General features: G+C 45.1%; 2 protein-coding genes across 3 annotated transcripts; both read left to right on the top strand.

The window, feature by feature from the left end:
• Positions 1–109: 109 nt before the first annotated feature.
• Positions 110–12026, top strand: nmnat3 (nicotinamide nucleotide adenylyltransferase 3). 2 transcript variants are annotated; one of them, XM_064338255.1, is made up of 5 exons: positions 110–224; positions 4171–4319; positions 5989–6172; positions 8334–8377; positions 10483–12026. In XM_064338255.1, exons 2-5 carry the CDS (start codon positions 4211–4213, stop codon positions 10890–10892), a joined length of 747 nt encoding a protein of 248 aa, XP_064194325.1. In that variant the 5' UTR covers positions 110–224; positions 4171–4210; the 3' UTR covers positions 10893–12026. The 2 variants fall into 2 exon arrangements, with proteins under 2 accessions (XP_064194325.1, XP_064194326.1); XM_064338256.1 differs by lacking the exon at positions 110–224 and adding an exon at positions 238–888.
• A 1118-nt stretch (positions 12027–13144) lies between these two features.
• On the top strand, positions 13145–17175 carry LOC135256471 (retinol-binding protein 1-like). Its single transcript, XM_064338259.1, has 4 exons — positions 13145–13312; positions 13788–13966; positions 15462–15563; positions 16355–17175. Exons 1-4 carry the CDS (start codon positions 13240–13242, stop codon positions 16406–16408), a joined length of 408 nt encoding a protein of 135 aa, XP_064194329.1. The 5' UTR covers positions 13145–13239; the 3' UTR covers positions 16409–17175.
• Positions 17176–19153: the final 1978 nt, after the last annotated feature.

Below are 19153 nucleotides of genomic sequence, written 5' to 3' on the forward strand. Positions count from 1 at the left end.
TCTTACTGCAAAACATTTCTGCAATGAACATACGGTTCTTAAAACGCGGCACCTTTTCAAAATTTTTGAATTAATGTCAAATACCATAATGCAATAAACACAGCTGCCACCAGGGAGCACCATCTTCCTCACAGCCATTGCTAAAAACATTGCCATTTCAGCGGCGTCAGTGTCCGGGGGACAAGAAACGGTGTAACACAAACCTTTAACAGCGAAAGAAAGAGGTAAATAAATACTCAGAACACCATTCAGCATCTTGAGGCTATGGACCATACGTTGAAAGATGGCTTAGGCTACAAAGTTGTATGCCTTTTTTGGCTAGTTCAATTAATTGATAATCCGCAACTGTCGATAGTGGCTTGCTAGCCATATAGCCAGACAAGGTCAACAGCATGTACGAAACTCGAGCTAACTGGCCAGCATGCGACCACATTGACTTTTAGACCAAGTTAGATAACGTAATGTTGAGCTAGGTAGCTAACCTTGACGAATATTTTTATTTATCTAGATATCACTGACGCTAACAAACGTCTCTACAACGTTATGCTTTAGGTTAGCTAGCCTGCTTGGAATCAGATCCCCTTTCAAAAAACAGATTTGGCGTTCACATAACGTCAATTATCGTTATCTAAGAGCTCCAGTCAGCGCTTGCTTGCATACAGTTTTTATTTATTTTTTGTATGGCATTGCACAGCCACTGGCACTGCATTAATGAGCAACTTCGGAGATCAGGACTAACCGCTGCTTTGCATTGTTATTTATTATACATCATTATTACCTTAGGTTTTTCCGTTTCGTAGACTTATACAGAGAGATTTAAAGGGTGACTAAGTAGGATAATTATAGTCTATTATAAGAGTTGCAAAAACGCGGCATAAATCCGGAATGGTGAGTAACACGTGTATTAAAGCATCAAGCTAAGTGGCCTTTAACCAGTGCACAGAATTACCATTTTTTTATCATGCATTCCACATGCATACATTAGTGAAAAATATTGATCCATATGAGCTATAATTTAAATCACACTGGCTTTAACGTTGTGCTTTTCTTTGATCGTGACACTATATCACAGTTGGTGAGCTTATATTATCGGGTGGCAACATCCATGCGTCAACCTGGGTCTGGGAACTAACAAAAAAAGGTATTTTTTTGAGTCAGAAGCTGTATACGTATTGTGTGAGGCCTTTCATCACGGTTTCTTTTCAACTTCCCACCAGGCTTTTTCGTAGCCACAGGATTAGAATGAACAGGTGCTAATTAATCTGTCGACCATGGGACTAATTACCTTTTCTCCAATGGGCCATTCACAAATGTCTTCTTGCTTTCTTGAGGTACACTAAGAAACCTTTTTCTGGAATCCTAAGTGTGATTCATGGGCTGACTTTTCACTCATCTCGCAAATGTTGGGTGCATGCAGCTTGGTTATTAGCTTGCTAGCTACACATATGCATAGATTGCATTTATATATTGGTGATTCACCACTAAAATAGCATTAATGCCCTGCAGCCAATTTGTACCAGAATCAGGTGCAGAGGGAGGGGTTATAAAACTGTTAAATGGGGTGGTGATCAGATGTCCAGAATATGCAAACCAGGTTGGGAATGTGATCAGGGCCCTTGGAAAACCCCCTACTCTTTGTGATTCATTCCGTGGGATCATTGCCACAGTGAGTCAGGAGGACCTCAGTTTAACAACTCATTCCTGTGAAATTACACAAAATCTTTGGTTTTCCTGCTTAATCCAGAGTGAAGACTGCCCCCTAGAGGCCCACTAACACCACTTGTGGAAGCAATTTAGTGTTACGCTCACATCCCTGTTTGGCTTCTGCCATAACAATCCAGTAAGGTACAGGTTGGTATGGCTACTGCTGCACCAGCTGTATGCTTACTCTTTACTTTGTTCTGCTTTTTTGCCAATGTATCACAGGGCACACACTCAGACCTATGGGCAATTTAGGGTCTCCAATTAGCCTACCTGCATGTGTTTGGACCTGGGGAAACCGAACTACCCAGAGGAAACCCATGTGGACATGGGGAGAACAAACTTCAAGGCGATCTATTTCTTCTTTATGGTCTGGGAATTTTTAAGAATTTTAAAATTTTATTTCTCATTCCAAAACCATGGGCATTCATTTGGAGTTAGTTCCCCCCTTTGCTGCTGTAACAGCCTCCACTCTTCTGGGACGGCTTTCCAGTAGATTTTGAAACATGGCTGCAGGGATCCGCTTCAATTCAGCCACAAGAGCATTAGTGAGGTTGGGCTTTGTTGTTGGGTGAAAAATGAGAGCTATTTGACATTTTAAGGGCGGCAGTGTAGTATAATGGGTAAGGAGCTGGTCTTGTAACCTAAAGGTCACAGGCTTGATTCCCAAGTAAGACACTGCCGTTGTTCCCTTGAGCAAGGTACTTAACCTGCAGTGCTTCAGTATATGTCCAGCTGGATAATGGATACAATGAAAATGCTATGTAAAACGTTATGTCGCTCTGAATAAGAGCGTCTGCTAAATGCCAGGAATGTAAATGTCTGTAATGGGTGATAAGGCCTGGCTTGCCGTTGGCTTTCCGATTGATCCCGAAGGTGTTGGATGGGGTTGAGGTCAGGGCTCTGTGCAGGCCAGTCAAGTTCTTCTAACCTGAACCCACTAATCAGAAGGGGTGTTCACATACCTTTGGCTATGTGGTGTGTTTTGATAAGTGACATTTGATGGAGTTAGTTGCCAAGTGATTTTGAACTCTCATATTAGCTTCTTTTGCATGACGTTGGCCTTGGCCTCAATTATTTTGTTTTTACCAGCAGTCGTATGAAAAACGAGAGCTATTTGACATTCCAAGGGCTAATAGACATTAAATAGTAAGATGGACCCTGTGTGGACACTGCGCTTGGTATTTTGACCTTTTTTTTCCCCTCTTCCGGAAAGCTACAGTGACCTCAGTGCATAGCGAATTACAGTGTTGCTTATGCACACACCAGCTGTTTACTCAGCAAATGGGGGTGTAAGTTTTAGTCAACCCCATTAGGTGTGCCTGTTCCACCGGCTATCGAAACACGCAGATGTAATTAAGTATCGCATTAATTACAGTAGCTGGTTGCGCTTAAGCCAAGCATTTATTAAAATGCAGGGCGCAATATGTGAAGCCACATTTGACTTGAACTTAATGAGGGTGACAAATATCCTTATATATTAACTGACACACTCCAGAATGACCACCCTGGGAAGCAAATTAAAACAAACAGGTTTGGTTTATGTTTTAATTCGTTTTGCTACACTGTTGCTTTCGGTTTTATGCCTGTCTGGCTTTGTAATGGTGCGCTTTGTTCATTACTAAACCAGCTTATTTGTTTTGACGGCTTTATGTAGTGTTGCGAGTCATTTACGCAGGTGATTCCGGGCGTGGAGAACGCTCGGTATTTTCGACCCGCTACGCCAGCTGCAAATTGGAAACGTAATCAGTGCTGATTCTGTTCCTCTTGATTTCTGCTGGTGGGGCCTGATTGTGTTGCTCTAGATTAGGCCTAAATTTGGCTTGTTTCTTTATTTGTTCCGTTATGCACACTGAGGCAGGCCATTATCCAGGCCTGAGATTTGGTTCTAAATCAGGGCTAATAAGAGTTTGCGGGGAAAGCGTTAGGCTTTGTTTAATCGGTTAGATAGCTGAAGTGTTTCAGTACGGTGGAACCCTGGTGTGCACTTCCGGGCTGGTAGTCATGGAGCAGAGGTTCGCTTTAGCTCACCGGTCACCTGGTTAAGCTCACAAAGAGGCGCCGGTTCCGGCAGCAGTTATCACAAAAGAACACGGAGCTAAAAATGTAGAACTTAAGAAAATGCAGCGCTTGATTTGCTGCCCTGATGCTAGCTTTTGGCACAAAGGAGCAGTGGGAGTTTGGTCATTTGGTTTTGTACATTACATTGCAGGCATTTAGCAGACGCTCTTATCCAGAGTGACCTAGACAACTTTTTACATAGCATTTAAATAGCATCCATTTATTCAGCTGGATATATGGATGAAGCCATGCAGGTTAAGTACCTTGCTCTAGGGTACAACGGCTGTGTCTTATCCGGGAATCGAACCTGTGGCCTTTAGGTTACAAGACCAGTTCCTTATCCATTATACTACACTTTTTCATTAGTTGGGCATAACAGTAACCATGGTGTTTGTGTCTGTCTTGCAGGTTGTTTTTTTTGTGTGGTGACCATGCTGTGAGGGCAGAGATGGCCAGTCGTGTCCCCCTGGTCCTGCTGGCCTGCGGCTCTTTCAACCCCATCACCCTCCAGCACATGAGGCTGTTTGAGCTGGCCCGGGACCACATGCACCAGACAGGTGGGGCCTCAGCTGTCAATCCAAAGGCCCCGCCGGGGCCCCGCGTCAATCAATCACGGTCGCAGAGCTCAAAGTAGACAGGGAGAGTAGACGGAGGGAGAGAGTGGAGGGACCGAGAGCGAGAGATCGATTTCCAAGAGCCTGGCGATCCGCAGCCCATTCAGCGGGCCGAAGGCTGTGTGTTTGTCTGCTGCTGTGAAGTCTTTTCATCGGCACAGCGTGCGGTCCGAGCTCAGCGGGTTATGAAAATGTGATGGCTTCTCCTCTTGATGGGGGCGACCCGAAGCCGCGGTTCCCGGTGGAGCCGGGCGACCGGGCTCTCTTTGTGCGTTTCGATTCGCCGCGTGCTCCAGAGAGAGAGAAGACAGTGGCGGTTTACCCCTGCCGCTTTAAATTTCCCCGGCGTGCGTGTGAACATGAAAGTGCGGAAGTCCTCCCCCTTTACTGCGTGAGTAATGTCAGTAACCTCGTAAATGGAGTCCTCCAGCGAGTCGCCCCGCTCGTTCGCGGACGTCAGCTACACGTATGCGTATGCGGACTGTAATGTTACGATGTGGAAATCTAATCTTCTGTACCATCCCGGTGCAGCCATCACGGTGCTCCTGAGGGGGCTGCCCGCCTGAGGTTATGTGTGATTTTTACTGTGGCATATGGGTCACCGGTATTGACGTGCAAAAAAACATGTATATTTACAAGGAACAATATTTTTAAAAAGAGGAGCAGACCTACTATTGCAGCCAGTTCCCCAAAAGGCCTGTTTCCTGAAAGGCTCGCTACATGTTGGGCCTACCATTCGGTTTCCTGAATGGTCTGCCAGTTGGCTCCATGTTGGGCCTACCATTCTGTTTCCTGAATGGTCTACCAATTGGCTACATGTTGGGCCTACCATTCTGTTTCCTGAATGGTCTACCAATTGGCTACATGTTGGGCCTACCGAGGGTAAGCAGCGGTGGTGTGAAGTGGCGATCCACGGTATTCTCATGGTACAGCTTACACCTGACCTGGGGAAAACATGATTACACCATGCCAGTTTTGTTCAATAGATTTCCCCTTCTATGGCGATCTGCGTCTCAGGTGTTACCGATTTTTCTCTGATGCTCGTGGAGGTGCTTGTGAATTCAGCAGAGGCTAATGCCTGAGGGAAACTCTGTGAGCAATAGTACCAATGGTGGATAACAATATTCTCAGACCAGTGAGTATAGCAGCATCACTAAAATATCGCTAAAGTACAAATTCTGAGTACACGAAGATCTCATTTATAACAGGCCCTAAAAAGGTGGGTGCAGCATCTTATATGAGAATATAAACATCAGACATGACCCTGAAAGAATGATATTTGCGAACATATTATTACTAGCTTTACCGCTTGTGCATCTTGCATATGTGGCCATCTCTGAAATGAACGTAATTCACAGCACTTTTACATGCTTGGTTTAATTAACATCAGTATAAGACTTGTGGGCCCTGTATTGTTTCCATAAATTATTTGCTTGCCCAAGAGCCAGCCTCTGCAACTTAATTAAACAGGGCGAATTACCTCTTTATACTCCAGAAAATTTACTGAAGCAATTCAGGCGTGCATGTCGCGGAGTGCAACAGCCGAACCCCGCCACGGATTTGAGCCTACCTCCTGCAGGTGCTAAGCGCCGGACACCGTCTCCTCCCTCAGGTCAGTTCCAGGTGGTGGGCGGGATCCTGTCCCCCGTGAGCGACGTGTACGGCAAGCAGGGCCTGGCCCCGGCGCGGCACCGCGTCGCCATGGCGAGGCTGGCGCTCGGCAACTCGGACTGGGTGCGCGTGGACGACTGGGAGAGCAAGCAGGCGGACTGGACTGAGACCGTCGTCACCATGAGGTACAGTACGGCAGCCGGGGGCGGACAAAAAGCATGCAGCAACCACGGGAAGTAGGTGGGAAACTTGGGATTTGCTGTTTTATAACTTTTCCATGTTTTATTGGCAATGAGGCTGATCTCCACACGCGTACAGAGACAAAAGGAACCCTTAGCTGTGTAAGGCTAACCTGAAGAATGAGAAAAGCTGGAACAAGCAGAGCTCTACACTTAAGAGCACATTTAATGCTCAAGACAAGACTGGCCTTTTATTGCCTATGACGCATTCTTAAGAGTCCTCATATTGCATACAGGCTTTATGTTGTTCTCATATTATCCCTGCTCCAGTTTAGCACTGGAAGCCACAGCTAGCATCCTGCACATGGCAGCTTTCACAGAGCACTAGCCCACTTAGCATTCCTTATTTAGCAGGCATCCTGCTCACGGCTGGCTCACAGCTACCCTGTTTCGCACTCACCCAGCAGGGGGTTCTACCACCGCGGGTCATGCCTCTCACAGAACTCCACCTGGGCATCCAGCTCGTGACTCTCAGGTTTGGAGACCTAAATATAGGGGTGAGATAAAGGGTGAAATTGGGGGGTGGCCACGCAGGGAGAAAGTGAGAGTGTGAGAGAAAGAGAGGGAATGAGGCAGGTTGGAGAGGCTCGGATCATTCAGTGGGTGTGAATCCAGTGATAGAAGAGTTCTTCCATGAACAGTTCTATTCCCCCAGATTTCATCAGGAGCGTACTCTCCCACACTACATCTAGCTTTTCGTCTGACTATCCAACTGCACTGTCAAGCTTCTCCTCAGGATAGTGTGCACCTTAATTATTTGTGTGTGTGCATGTGCACGCGTGCGTGCATACATGCATGCGTGTATGTGTACGTCTGTATATGTGCGTATGTGTGTGTGTTCACTCACATATTGCTCACTGCAGTCAGGTAAGACGCTGGCAGAGGGTTCTCAGGTGAGTTATCGTACCCTTAAGCGAGCTGCTCTTTTTCTCAGTCCCTCAAAATCAAGCACAGCTGCAGGATGTCCAGTCTGAAGTTTAAAAATTTTGCCTGCGTAAGAGAAACTGCTAAGAGACTACATAATTGGCAGTATGATGCAATTGGATGTAATGTGTCAGACATGTGTCTTGAGCCAGTCGAGTTGCTGATAGTCAGGAGTTTTGTGCTGTTATAAGCCTAAGCTTTGTTGACTGACCCCCCCCCCATGTGGTACTCTGGCCTATTGGGTCTGGCCTATTGAAGGGGGGGGGGTAGTGCCAGCCCTGGGCCTTACAGCAGTGGGCAGAGGGAGGGTGCGGCACACACAGGAGAGCCCGTGTGGTTTGGGGTAGCGGCCTGTGTTTGCCTGTGTTGGGTGCAGCTGTGTGAGTTGAAGTGAAGGGACTGGGGAAGGGCGGTGGGCAGCCGTCTCCTCAGTGCCAGAGAAGCCTTGGGCTGCGGCAGAAACGCTGGCGCATTCAGAATCCTCTGTAACGCATGAATGCGAATGTATTACACACGCACATCTGTACACAGGCAGGTTTCATTTAACACGCGCATGCACAAAAAAATGCTTAAGCATTCTCGTGCTCAAACAAGCGCACAACGGAGTGACTTAAAAGACACACACACACACACCCCCATACATGCACAGACACACTCATATACTCACTCACTCATACACACATACGCGCACACACACACACACAAACATACACAAATGGCACACGAGCGTACACGCACAAACACAAAAACGCGAGCGAACACACACGCGCACACACACTATTACGCAAGCGCGCGCAGCATCAGAGCTGAAGGGACGGCCAATGGCGAACGCTCTTGTGGCGAGTTGCACAATCTCATCCCGGCCCTCTCAGGTCTAATCCCCTTGTGAGGGCTTCGCAGTTTAAGCTGTGCTTGCGCAGGGACCGAGCTGATTAGAGCATGAAGTGGCCTCTTGTCTCTGGCATGGCGCGAGGGGGGAGCGGGACGGGCATCCGTTGGGTGGACGGGCGGGACGGGGGCTTTGGAATCACATAATTCAACGGTGAGCTGAAATATTCTTGAAACGTCCCGTGAGAGGATTATTCGCACAGTGGCCTCTTTTATTTTTTGTCACCTTTCTCATGTGTTTGTTTCTCCCCCCCACCCCCGACGCCCCACGCCATCCCACACGCCGGCCGAGCAGGCACCATTACAACCAGATTCTGGAGCAGCACCAGAACACAGCCGGTAAGACCTTGGAGGCCTGCCCTCATAAGTATTGAAGAAAGCCTTCTTCAGTAACGAGCAAACGCCTCATGTAACTGTGTACCTGTCGCCGATGCATGAGTTAGCTTATTGTTACTCATCGTGGTACTTCCTCTCCAGTGCAAATGCCCTTATTTGTCAGCGCTCAAATGATGCCCATTTATTTACCGGGCCTGTGTGTCACTCTGTGTTAGAGCATCTGCTTGGTAAAAATAAATCGACTCCCCAATCAAGGCCCCCGACCCGCGATAATAAACCCCAAGGTCGGCGCTGAGCGTCCGCACCCAACCATTTGTCCTTTCCTCGGTTTAAATCTCAGATGAGTCAAATATCTGTAAAATAACTCCTTATAAACAATTTACAGTCCCCGTGAGAACAGTTGTATTTCTGGTGATATGTATCTGACATCCATGGTAATTGCAGTCGGTGCTGCCTGTAGGACAAATGGGCGGGCAGCTAGCACAGGTGAGCGTTAATTAGTTTATGTTCCTTCCGCAGTGAGAGCCTAGAGGCACAGGACGTTTTGTTATGGGTATAATTTTGCGCCCCTTGCTAATAATTATGAGTAGGAGTTATGCATTTGGTCCTTCGATTTTTCTGCAGTCTCTTGAATTTTCCGAGCTGAGGACCTTTTTTTTCTGAGCTAAGGACCAATCTTGAAAATCAAGCTAATCATACTGCGCTTTCCATGAAAGAGCAATATGATTAGCTCCTTTTTTAGAGCTAAGGGCCAATCAAATTGCACTTTACATCACATTAGGCCCCGTTCATTGCAACCACTTTATGACCACTGCTCAGAAAAATGAGCTTCAATGGCTATACTGGTCCTGAACTATTTTCTTTAGGATTTAGAAAGGTTTTTCTTTACAGTTTACTTACATGTGCTTATAGTTCTATGGCTACCATTACCATTGTGCATTTTACACGAGTTTATGCAGTGGTAACGAACGGATTATGCCATGTTTAGATTTTATTTGTTAGTAACAAGAGAAGAGGAAGTGAGGGAGCAACTCCTGAAAATCTATCCTGGTACTTTCTCCACCTTTACATAAATATAATACTGCAGAGGAAGAAGGATTTCTGCAATCCTGTAGAGTATGCCTGTGCTTAACGAGTGTATTATTTAATGATACCAGCACAGCGCTAAACAGGAGGAATTAGCATGGAGGTCAAGGGTTTGCTTAAGGCCATCGCTAATTATGTTCTCCGAAAAGCTTCCAGCACAAAGAAAGCCTTTATACTTTGTATGAATGTGTGTTCTAAACTGGGCACGGGCAGCCTACGGGTACATAAATAACAGGGCCGTTAGTTATGTAAGTCCCGATGCTGGCATTTGCTTAAATAATTTGGGGTGTGTTGATATATTATGAGCACACCCTTTATTGGTTTCAGCAAACCAATACAGCAGTGAAACTGGCAATTTAATTTTTATTGCATACTTTCTACAGTCAAGGTGAGGGAGGGATACTGTCAATCACGTCTGCATGATACAGTGGTTGTTTCAGAGTGTGCTTAAAACATCTCAAATCAAATACCACAGAAAAGCATACAGCAAGTTATTTTTATACCATAATAGTGAGCCCTTTTATCGCTGCCATTTTTAACTGCCGTAATTGCTGCCTTAATGAACCAATTAATTCACTTTGATTAATAGCGAACGCCATCGCTGTCATCTTCGTTTGGATGTAAGTTCAGCTCATTTGATGCCCCGCCTTCTCACAGACATTGTGAGTCTATGCCAGGTCAGGCTATCCAAGGTGACAGCGATCTCCAATTGATCTGTTCTGTTGGAAGTGCCAGAACATGGTGCTAGATGCCCTTCAGCCCACATATTGTAATGAGGAATAGAATGGTGCTCAACAGCAAGGTCAATTGAATATAAAAAGGTTATATATAATTTCTACAAAGGCTAAACCAATGAATGAGGACAGCCATTTTACACATTTAATAAACAGAACAGAACGGGACAATACAAGACTCTTCCTTCTTGAGGTTAGTCTTTTTTTTTTTTAAGTTACCTGAGTAAGGATTCTTTTTAGACCCATTCTTCTGTCTTGACCTTTGACCCTGACCTCTGACCTCCACAGGTGCTCCCCAGCTGAAGCTGCTCTGCGGGGCCGACTTCCTGGACACGTTCAAGGTGCCGGGCCTGTGGCGGGACGACCACGTAGCGGAGGTGGCGGGGCGCTTCGGGGTGGTGTGCGTGAGCCGCGGGAGCCTGCAGCCGGACCGGGCGGTGCACGAGTGCGACACGCTGTCGCGGCACAGGAGCAACGTCTTCCTGGTGCGCGAGTGGGTCAGCAACGAGATCAGCGCCACCGAGGTCCGCCGCGCCCTCAGGAGGGGCCTGAGCGTCAAGTACCTGCTGCCGGACGCCGTCATCGACTACATCCGCCGCCACGGTCTCTACACCTGGGAGAGCGAGCAGAGGAACAAGGGCGCCGCGCTGCGGCCGCTCGCCCAGCAGGGGGCGCCGCCCGAGACGCTGTCCGACTGACTGACCCGGTGGCATCATGACTGCAGGGCGTCGCTGCCTGAGCATCCAAACTGGGTTTGCTCTTCCTCTCTGAACTTCAGTATTGATTCAGCTGCCCCACCCCGGCTGTACGTAAGGGGGAGGGTCATCAGCAAAGCGGGCGGCTGATTTCTGTTTTGCTCCCCAAAACGGTAGTGTTCAGCCGTCATGGGTTTCGCCTTGAGTCTCGTACTTTTACAGCAGTGTGTTGGAGTAAAGTGCGTGACTGCTCTTCCACTGTGAATCAGAGCAAAACCCTTTTGGGCTGCCGGGATATCCCTGTCATGACCAGAGACTGTATAAAAATAGGTCATGACACGGCAGCATTGTGAAGTGTCCCGAACTCTCTCTTGTGAGCGCTCTCACGCGACAAATAAACTGCAATAAAGACGGAGAAGTGGCTGCCTCTGCTCCGCTGGGCGGCCGTTTGCACAGAGCGGAGGAGGAGCAGGCCTGGAGAGATTAATAAAGCGGGGACTGGCATGGGTCCAGTGTAAGCACGGTGCCCAGGTTCCAGCTGCACCTTCTCCATGCAGGTGCGATTTTATGGGAGTCTGCCCAATCGGCTGTGACTTCCTGCCAGCAGGTGACATATTGCATCGCGGCGTTCCGTTTCTGCCAAGCGCAAGCACTTTGCAGCACTAACTGCCATTTTCAGCCTCAAGGTGGACAGAAACCGACAATACGGTATTCAAAAAAAGATACTCATTTGCAGTCAGTTTTACAAAGTGGCAAAATGTATATTAAATATTTTATCCCCATTTAGATTAAAATTGTGTGGTGAGTGAGGGTTACGGTCCCAGTGGAATTTTATAGAAATTACCATAGTTCGGCCAACCGGCACCCAAGCACAGGAATGTGTGTGCAAAAATAAAAACAAAGGGACAGACTTTGCATACAGATCACACAGATTGCTTGCAGTTATCGGGAACATAGGTATGCACAATAGTGATGAACTGTTGTGCTGTGACCTCATGATGGCGGTGGCCCGTCAATGTGTTCCAGTTGGTGGACTGCACAGCTGGAGCGTTTACATGTGCCACCCGTTGCTTTGGTCCCTGCGCCCCCTGTCTGAAACTTCCCTGTAATAAAGTCTGTTTCCCCGGCGACTGCAAATTATGGTTTGTCTGTATATGGGTTTGTGTGCGTGTGTCGGTGAATCCTGCGCGGCGAATGCGAATATTGCGAAGGCTGTGACAGCAAAATTGAAGAGTGGGCAAATAGAGTTTTTAGTTGGCACTAAAAGCAATGGAGCGGAAGTTCGTTGTGCCACCTTCAAGCGGCTCTGTGTCAAGAAACCTGCTGGCGAAGCATTTAAATGCGCTCGGTACCGGCAGGTGTGTCTGCGGGCGCAGGGAACATTTATGCCTTAGCCCGCGCATATGGGATTCTACTCTACAGCTGCATTGTGACGGGACATACATTATCAGCCGCTGTTAAACTGAACGCCGTGCCTGGCTCAAGGTCAAATTTCTCCTTCTCTTTATCTCTTCTCATATAACACCTTCGGAAGCATGTCAGCAGCACTTCACAATGCTTAATGACGTGTCAGAGCTGGTCGTAAATGGTCATAATAAATACACAGTTTAAAAACTACATTTTACAGTAAAATTCTGGCAACTTTACTGTATAAATAACGACAACAATATGTTAAGCATACTGCAGCAGGCTGTATGTATAATATATCAAAGTGTTTGATCATAATGGATCTTTTGAGATGACAGACATTAAATCCCAAGCATCATATGGAGTTTGGGACATTTTGTCACAAGATATCTCAATATATGTGTTATTACACAAATATTTTTAATGTGTGATGACAACTGTCTAAATCTCTTATGACCGTATTACGGTTTTTGGCATGCTATCACCTGTGATATAGTGCATATGGTCATGAAGAAATTCTAAGGAGAGCATCACATAAGTTGCCCTCTTTTCCAGTGTGCTCAGCCTGTGGGACTTAGTCTACTTTGCTTAGCCAAGTGACTAAAAATGTGAGCAAATGACTGAAACATTTTGGAAGACTAAAGAATGTAGTTTCCTAGTGGGAAATTAGACTATATGAGGGTGTTCAACTGCAAAAACGGACCAACCGCGCTCACCAGTGAGTCTATATAGGTTTTCACACAGGCGTTCATCTGAAGGTGGGCGAGGCAGAGTGTGTTCCGAGTGTTATTTATTTATTTATTTAAGTCGCAATAATCGGATTATAATGTTTTCAGTTAAATCTGAGGTCATTAACAAAGGTTCGGCATTCGGTCGCAAGTAAGCTGCGATATCGAATCTCCTTTACCATATCTTTACATACGTGAAAAGGAAAAAAGCAATAATGCCTGTTGATTTGAACGGCTACTGGAAAATGATTTCCAGTGAAAACTTCGAGGAGTACTTGAAAGCGTTAGGTGAGCAGATTGTGTGCTTTTCACGGACATTTCTCCGTCTTATTGAAATTTTCATCTATTTGTTTTAATTGAGCCTACTTACATAGGTTGTAGCCTACAGCATACTTATCTTAATAATATTGCTAAGCGGACAAGGAGACCAAGTTATAAATTCATTTAATTCCTTGAATTTTTCAGTCGAGGCTTACAAAACTTTCTGAGGATGGTTGTCTCAAACCTTTCCTCCACTACTTCCCACAAAATTATTTGCAGGTTCAGACTTATTGATGTTGTGTAGCCTACGTGTCCGATTCCTCAAACCAAGCTTAGAACTAAATTTATAATTAAAGTTGGATATTTTTCGACGACAACGTATAGCCTGTGCATTCCAGTTACTAGGGCACAGCTGAAATTGTAAATATTCTCGATATTTCTTTGTGGCTCATAATTATTTTGAGTATTCACTTTTTGTTCTCTTCTTCCACTCATCTGAAAGACGTGAATGTCGCAATCAGGAAAATCGCCACTCTGCTGAAACCAGACAAAGACATCACTCATAATGGCAATCACATTATCATTAAAACGCTCAGCACATTCAAGAATTACAACATGGACTTCGAGGTGGGGAAGGAATTTGAAGAGGATCTAAGTGGTGTGGATGATCGAAAATGCATGGTAAGTATTATTGGTAATGAGCAGTGATTAGAGGTTTTGTCGCTCGGCTGATTAGAGCTAGTCAACTATATAATCTACACGAAAGGATACAAGCATATTAATAAAGTTCACATCTGTACTCGAGTTGGCATTAACAAGTCAATCTTGTTGGTGAGCTGAGCGACTCTCCCGGTTTTCTGGAAAGGAATTAAAAATTCAGAAGGCTTGCACCGAGGAGCTGTCTGAGGTGATGTAATCTGGCATCAATTGACAAAAAGTTCGGTGGAGTCTTCAGGAAGTCTTCTGAAGTTTTTCCAACGGCTCAAAAAGTGATGTTTATCCCAACATTTAGTTTTTTTTTTTTAAATAAATCTTATAAGGCGCATATAGGCTACAACTACTGTTATATAATGTACACATAGTGCACGCTGCAAAATGATGTATCGTATTATTTGATAAATGAAAGTGTTGGGGCTACGGCGGTTAATTGCGCCATGCTTGGTTTTGGATGAATCTAAATCTGAGAACACACTTGGCAAAGGAGGTACAGTGAGCTCCAAATTTGTCGGTGAACTTTCTAAAGATGAACAAAAAACCTTTATAAAATAATAGGCAAGCAGTTGTGTGCTCAACAATATGGAAAATTCTATACTTTTTACTAATGAATTTAAGAAAAACGTTTTTAACGCGTAATAATTTAGTAAGTTTAACAATAGATTGGTGGCCAAAGTATTGCCACCCCTATTTTCAGTATTTTGTGCACCCTTCTCAAGGTTAAGACTAGCCTACTAAATATGTTATATTGGCCATTTTTCCATACAAAATATTTAAATTTAAAACCCTTCAGAACCTTCAGACTGTGTTTGTGGCCTGCAGTCTTCAAACCATAAATTATCGAATGGGTTAGAATCCGGATACAGGCGATTTTGAGGTATTGTCTTTCGGAACAATTCATTTGCGGCTAAGTGTAAGCTTCCTTTAGCTTACAGTTTCATCGGGTGCATTGCCACTGCAAAAGCCAATGTTACAGGCAGCTTAAAACTAATCTTCCTCATAGTGAAGAACATTTATACTTCAAGGTATTACGTGAATATTTCAGAAGTTTTTACCTGTACGGATGTAGGCCTACTTTCCTTTGGACTTGAGGTGAAAAATATTACCACCAACAAAAGAATTCTACGTTTTTTTGTCAATAGATATGTTCCACAAGGCTCATTCAGAAAAAAGGGAAGATGGATGCTAATGTCTTAATGTAGTGCTGTGTCAGTGGTGTGTATTGTAATGAGGTGTATAGACTTCATTCATATTACGCCTATGCTTTATGTGTAATGGCGCGTTCATTGTGTGGGTAATTGTGCATTAGTTCTGCGAGTGTAATGGTGTGCCTATAACGTAATGATCTATCCGCGCTGTGCGTAATGGTGCGATGGCATTGTGATAGTAATGTTGCTCTCGAGCCGTAATGGCCAGTCTGTGCCCTGATTGTAATGGCTCTGCTGCACTGCCTGTCCTGTAGACTACGATTACCTGGGAAGGGGACAAGCTGGTTTGCGTGCAGAAGGGAGAGAAGGCAGGCAGGGGCTGGACACACTGGGTAGAGGGGAACAAGCTACATTTGGTAAGTCTGCGTGCACCCCACCCTCTTTTCTTTAGATGCTTGCTTGTGTGTTATCCTGATGTTAGCGGAGCTCTTTGGGCAGGGTGTCTGGGCTTGTTGTCTTGCCATCCCTCCCACTGTCTCAGACCTAGTGTTGTGCAAATGTCTTCATTATTCCCCTTATCATATGCAGTCATATGTGGCTGAGTTTAAAAATTAAAAATAAAGTTTTTCCTGTAATTAGGAAATGTAATGTCTGCTGATGACACTGTCAGAGATGATGGACGTGTATTTTAGTCTTTTTTGAAAGTAATATTTAGGTTATTTTACATACTTAAAAGTGTAAGTTGCATGATGTTGCCCCATGTTTACATTTGATACCCCTTAGTCCTGGTCCTGAGGCTGATGAGGCCTCTTGGCAGAGGCACAGTCAGGAATTGGACCTGAGAAACAGAAACAAAAAACCAAAACACAGAAAGAAAAAAACTTTAATGCCCTTATCAGCTAATTAAAGCTACAGAAAGTATATTCTGTGTATTCATTTTGACATTTTAAGTATGCTGTAATGGGCTACATGAGAGATGACCGGGTTAGTGCAATATTTATTTTGAAAATGTGCCCTGTAAATGTAATTGCAGTCGTAGATGTGACATAGTGGACTGTGGCGCCCCCTTGAAGTCAAACATTGCAGTGCACTCACTCTGAATATTTGGACTGCTTCACTTTATTATCAAGCATCTTTGTACCCTGTTTCCCTGCCGCACATCATGGATCCTTGCTGAGATTGTTTTCTGTCTTTTTGTTCCCCACAGGAACTGAGAGCATGCGGAGCGGTTTGCAAACAGGTCTTCGAGAAACAGAGCTAAATTTGCCCCAGTGACTGAGAGTAGCACAGAAGCACAGGGCCACAGATAGGAGCCAAACCTGTGGCAGAACCACCCTCCCTCTCTGTTCATCCGGCCATTTCTTCAATGAATCCACCTAACCCCTCCCCACTCTCCACCTCCCACCACATCCCAACGACCATCTATATCCACTATTGTATCATGCCTATAGTGTTCACCGAGCACCCCCTTCCCCCCACCCCACCCCACCCCACACCCTGTGCCTACCACGACCATTGTCTCTATTAGAGACCAGCCATACTGTAAGTGGATGGCAAAGCGTTCTGATTTGTCTTTTTCTCCTGTCAGATATAAAGATGTCAACTGCTCACACTCCTACTCTGACTCAGAGAGAGGGAACACTTTGATTAATTTGCGCCTGGGTGTGGATGAATTAACAATGTGTAGACGTAGGATTTTGCCATTAGCGCCTCTGTCTCTGATAGAGCGATGGCAGCGCCAGACGGATGTCTGGGTCAAGCTGCTGCAGGTGTGAATGCGGGATTTGTGTCTGAGAGCACAAGGAAAGGAGCCTGACACGATGCTGTGTATTTTTCCCGTGAGGTGTGGCAGTGACAAACGGCGGAAAACGGGAGAGGCGGGTGAGCCTCGCTGGGCGGTTGTAACTCTCTGGGTAGAGTCCGGCAGATACTAACGTCTCCTGGGCAAAATGTCCATCATTTATGCTTTGTCTCCGCCCCCAATTGGGGAAAAAATCAGAAGTAAATAAAGAGGAAATCGATACCCTTGTTTAGATCACTGTTTGTTTTATTGCTTCATTACACACAATTCTTATCTGTGCCTAAATCACAAGTTTATGCTTCATCTCTTTTAAACCCTTTGTAATTAAACATGTGAACTGATCTTTATGTGTATATAGATTATCTTTGTTCTTACGTTCAGATGTTCTGCCCTAGTCTATTCTCTCTCAACTCCCATATGATATTTTTAGCCCACCATACAGTATGTTGAAGGCTTGCACAGCACCAAAAAGAGCATTTAGCCGTTTTCCCTTCCTTATCATCACCTTGTTCTTTATCTTTTCACAAATACAACACCCTCATTCAGCACACGTGATCCCCCCCTCCGATCTTCAGTCATCAAAATATACCCCTGAGCCCTTTCCTTTCATAAAGCAGTCAATCTCATAGTTCACACGGACATGGAGTTTTTGCAGACAGAGATGTGCAGCTCAAGAATGTTTCTTCACAATAAAGCTCAGAATCCATGCTGAATCATCATCCACCAATTTTCACTTTATGAACTTTTAATCTGTTTACAGTAGGGAGAATGCAGAGCCGATCTGGGCAAATAAAAAAGAAACAAGAGACTCAAGAATAACTTAGTGAAGGGGGTGCTCTCCCATCTATTGCATTATGTCTGTGAAATAATATTGTTCCTGATAACATTACGTGATAGCGGCAGCACAGAGTTTGAACACTGTAATCATGTTGATTACAGTGTTCTCTCCTTAAAGCTGCAGAGTGTTTGCCGCAGTCAAAAGGAAATATCATTTCATTTACAAATAATCCAATTGCGGTGCAATCCTTATTTTATGGAAAATTGAAAGGAAATTATATAAAATCCCAGAAGCACAGAAAATATGCTGACGGATACATCCCAACTATGGCAAATGTGATAATCTAATAAGTCTGTTTTATTGGTTTGTGCGCCGATGGTTTCGTTTTAATTCAACAGACTGTATGAGTGTCCTTTGTACACACAAGGTTTTGAGGATAACATCCCATTAGTTCTCTAGCAAGCATAATTATCTGACGTAGGCTGAATGGGCAGGAGTTTGTGAGCAGATTTTCCCTTCTCCAGATCACAAAGTGGACATTACACTTTTCACCTCCACTGCAGCTCAGACCACAGGAGACGGAAACACCGGGGGCCATAAAACCCAGCTGGCGCTCCGATCAATAATGCAACAATGGAGGATGAGAGAACCAAGCGACTGGGGGCCCCTCTGTCAAACTGCTTTATCAGCATGCCACTGAGCTTGCTTAGCCTGGGACGGTCTGGCAACGCTTTGGCTGAGTGAAAGTTATCATGCAGCGCCCCTGCCCCTGTGGGAGGGGGTCTGTTGGTAGGGCACTAGAATTCTGGTCAGGTCAGACATTATATGGTGAAATCTAGGGTGGTGTGGAATGTGGGAGGAATGGTCAAAATGACATTTAAGCAGAGCACGAAGGAAAGTTTGGAGAGAATCTGCTTAACAGTCTACAGGTACTATAGTCATCTCCTTTGAGCATTTGTGGTAAGTTTCTTTCTCTTAGACTGTGTTAGGTTTTTTGTCATTTCTCTTGTGACGTAATGTTCTATATCTGCCATGTCTTGTAAATAAAAGGATTACCTATTAACATATTTAAACTGCCTATTTCTAGAAATTGGCAACTGTCATACTGTGTCATGTCATAATGTTCTTTCTCTTGCAGCTCATCCAAAATACATGGCTCACTTATATACAGATCGGGTGTACATCCATGCAAGAACCAATCACTGCATTGCCCTCATAAATACAGTTTTGGTGTAACCCCCTTTAACCGGGTACCCACTGGGAATATTAATAGCTTTACTGGCAGGTTGTGCAGCTGTTCTGGGAATAGCTGTTGGAGTCAGTGTCCAGATGGATCCTAGAGTGATTTCATACATTTATAGAGAGGTTACGCTCTGGAAAGTTTAATCAAATGTGGGAAGCTTTAGGTTGCTCCCTGGGATAACTGT

Source organism: Anguilla rostrata, chromosome 6, assembly GCF_018555375.3.
Source record: "Anguilla rostrata isolate EN2019 chromosome 6, ASM1855537v3, whole genome shotgun sequence".
In the NCBI taxonomy this organism is placed as follows: Eukaryota; Metazoa; Chordata; class Actinopteri; order Anguilliformes; family Anguillidae; genus Anguilla; species Anguilla rostrata.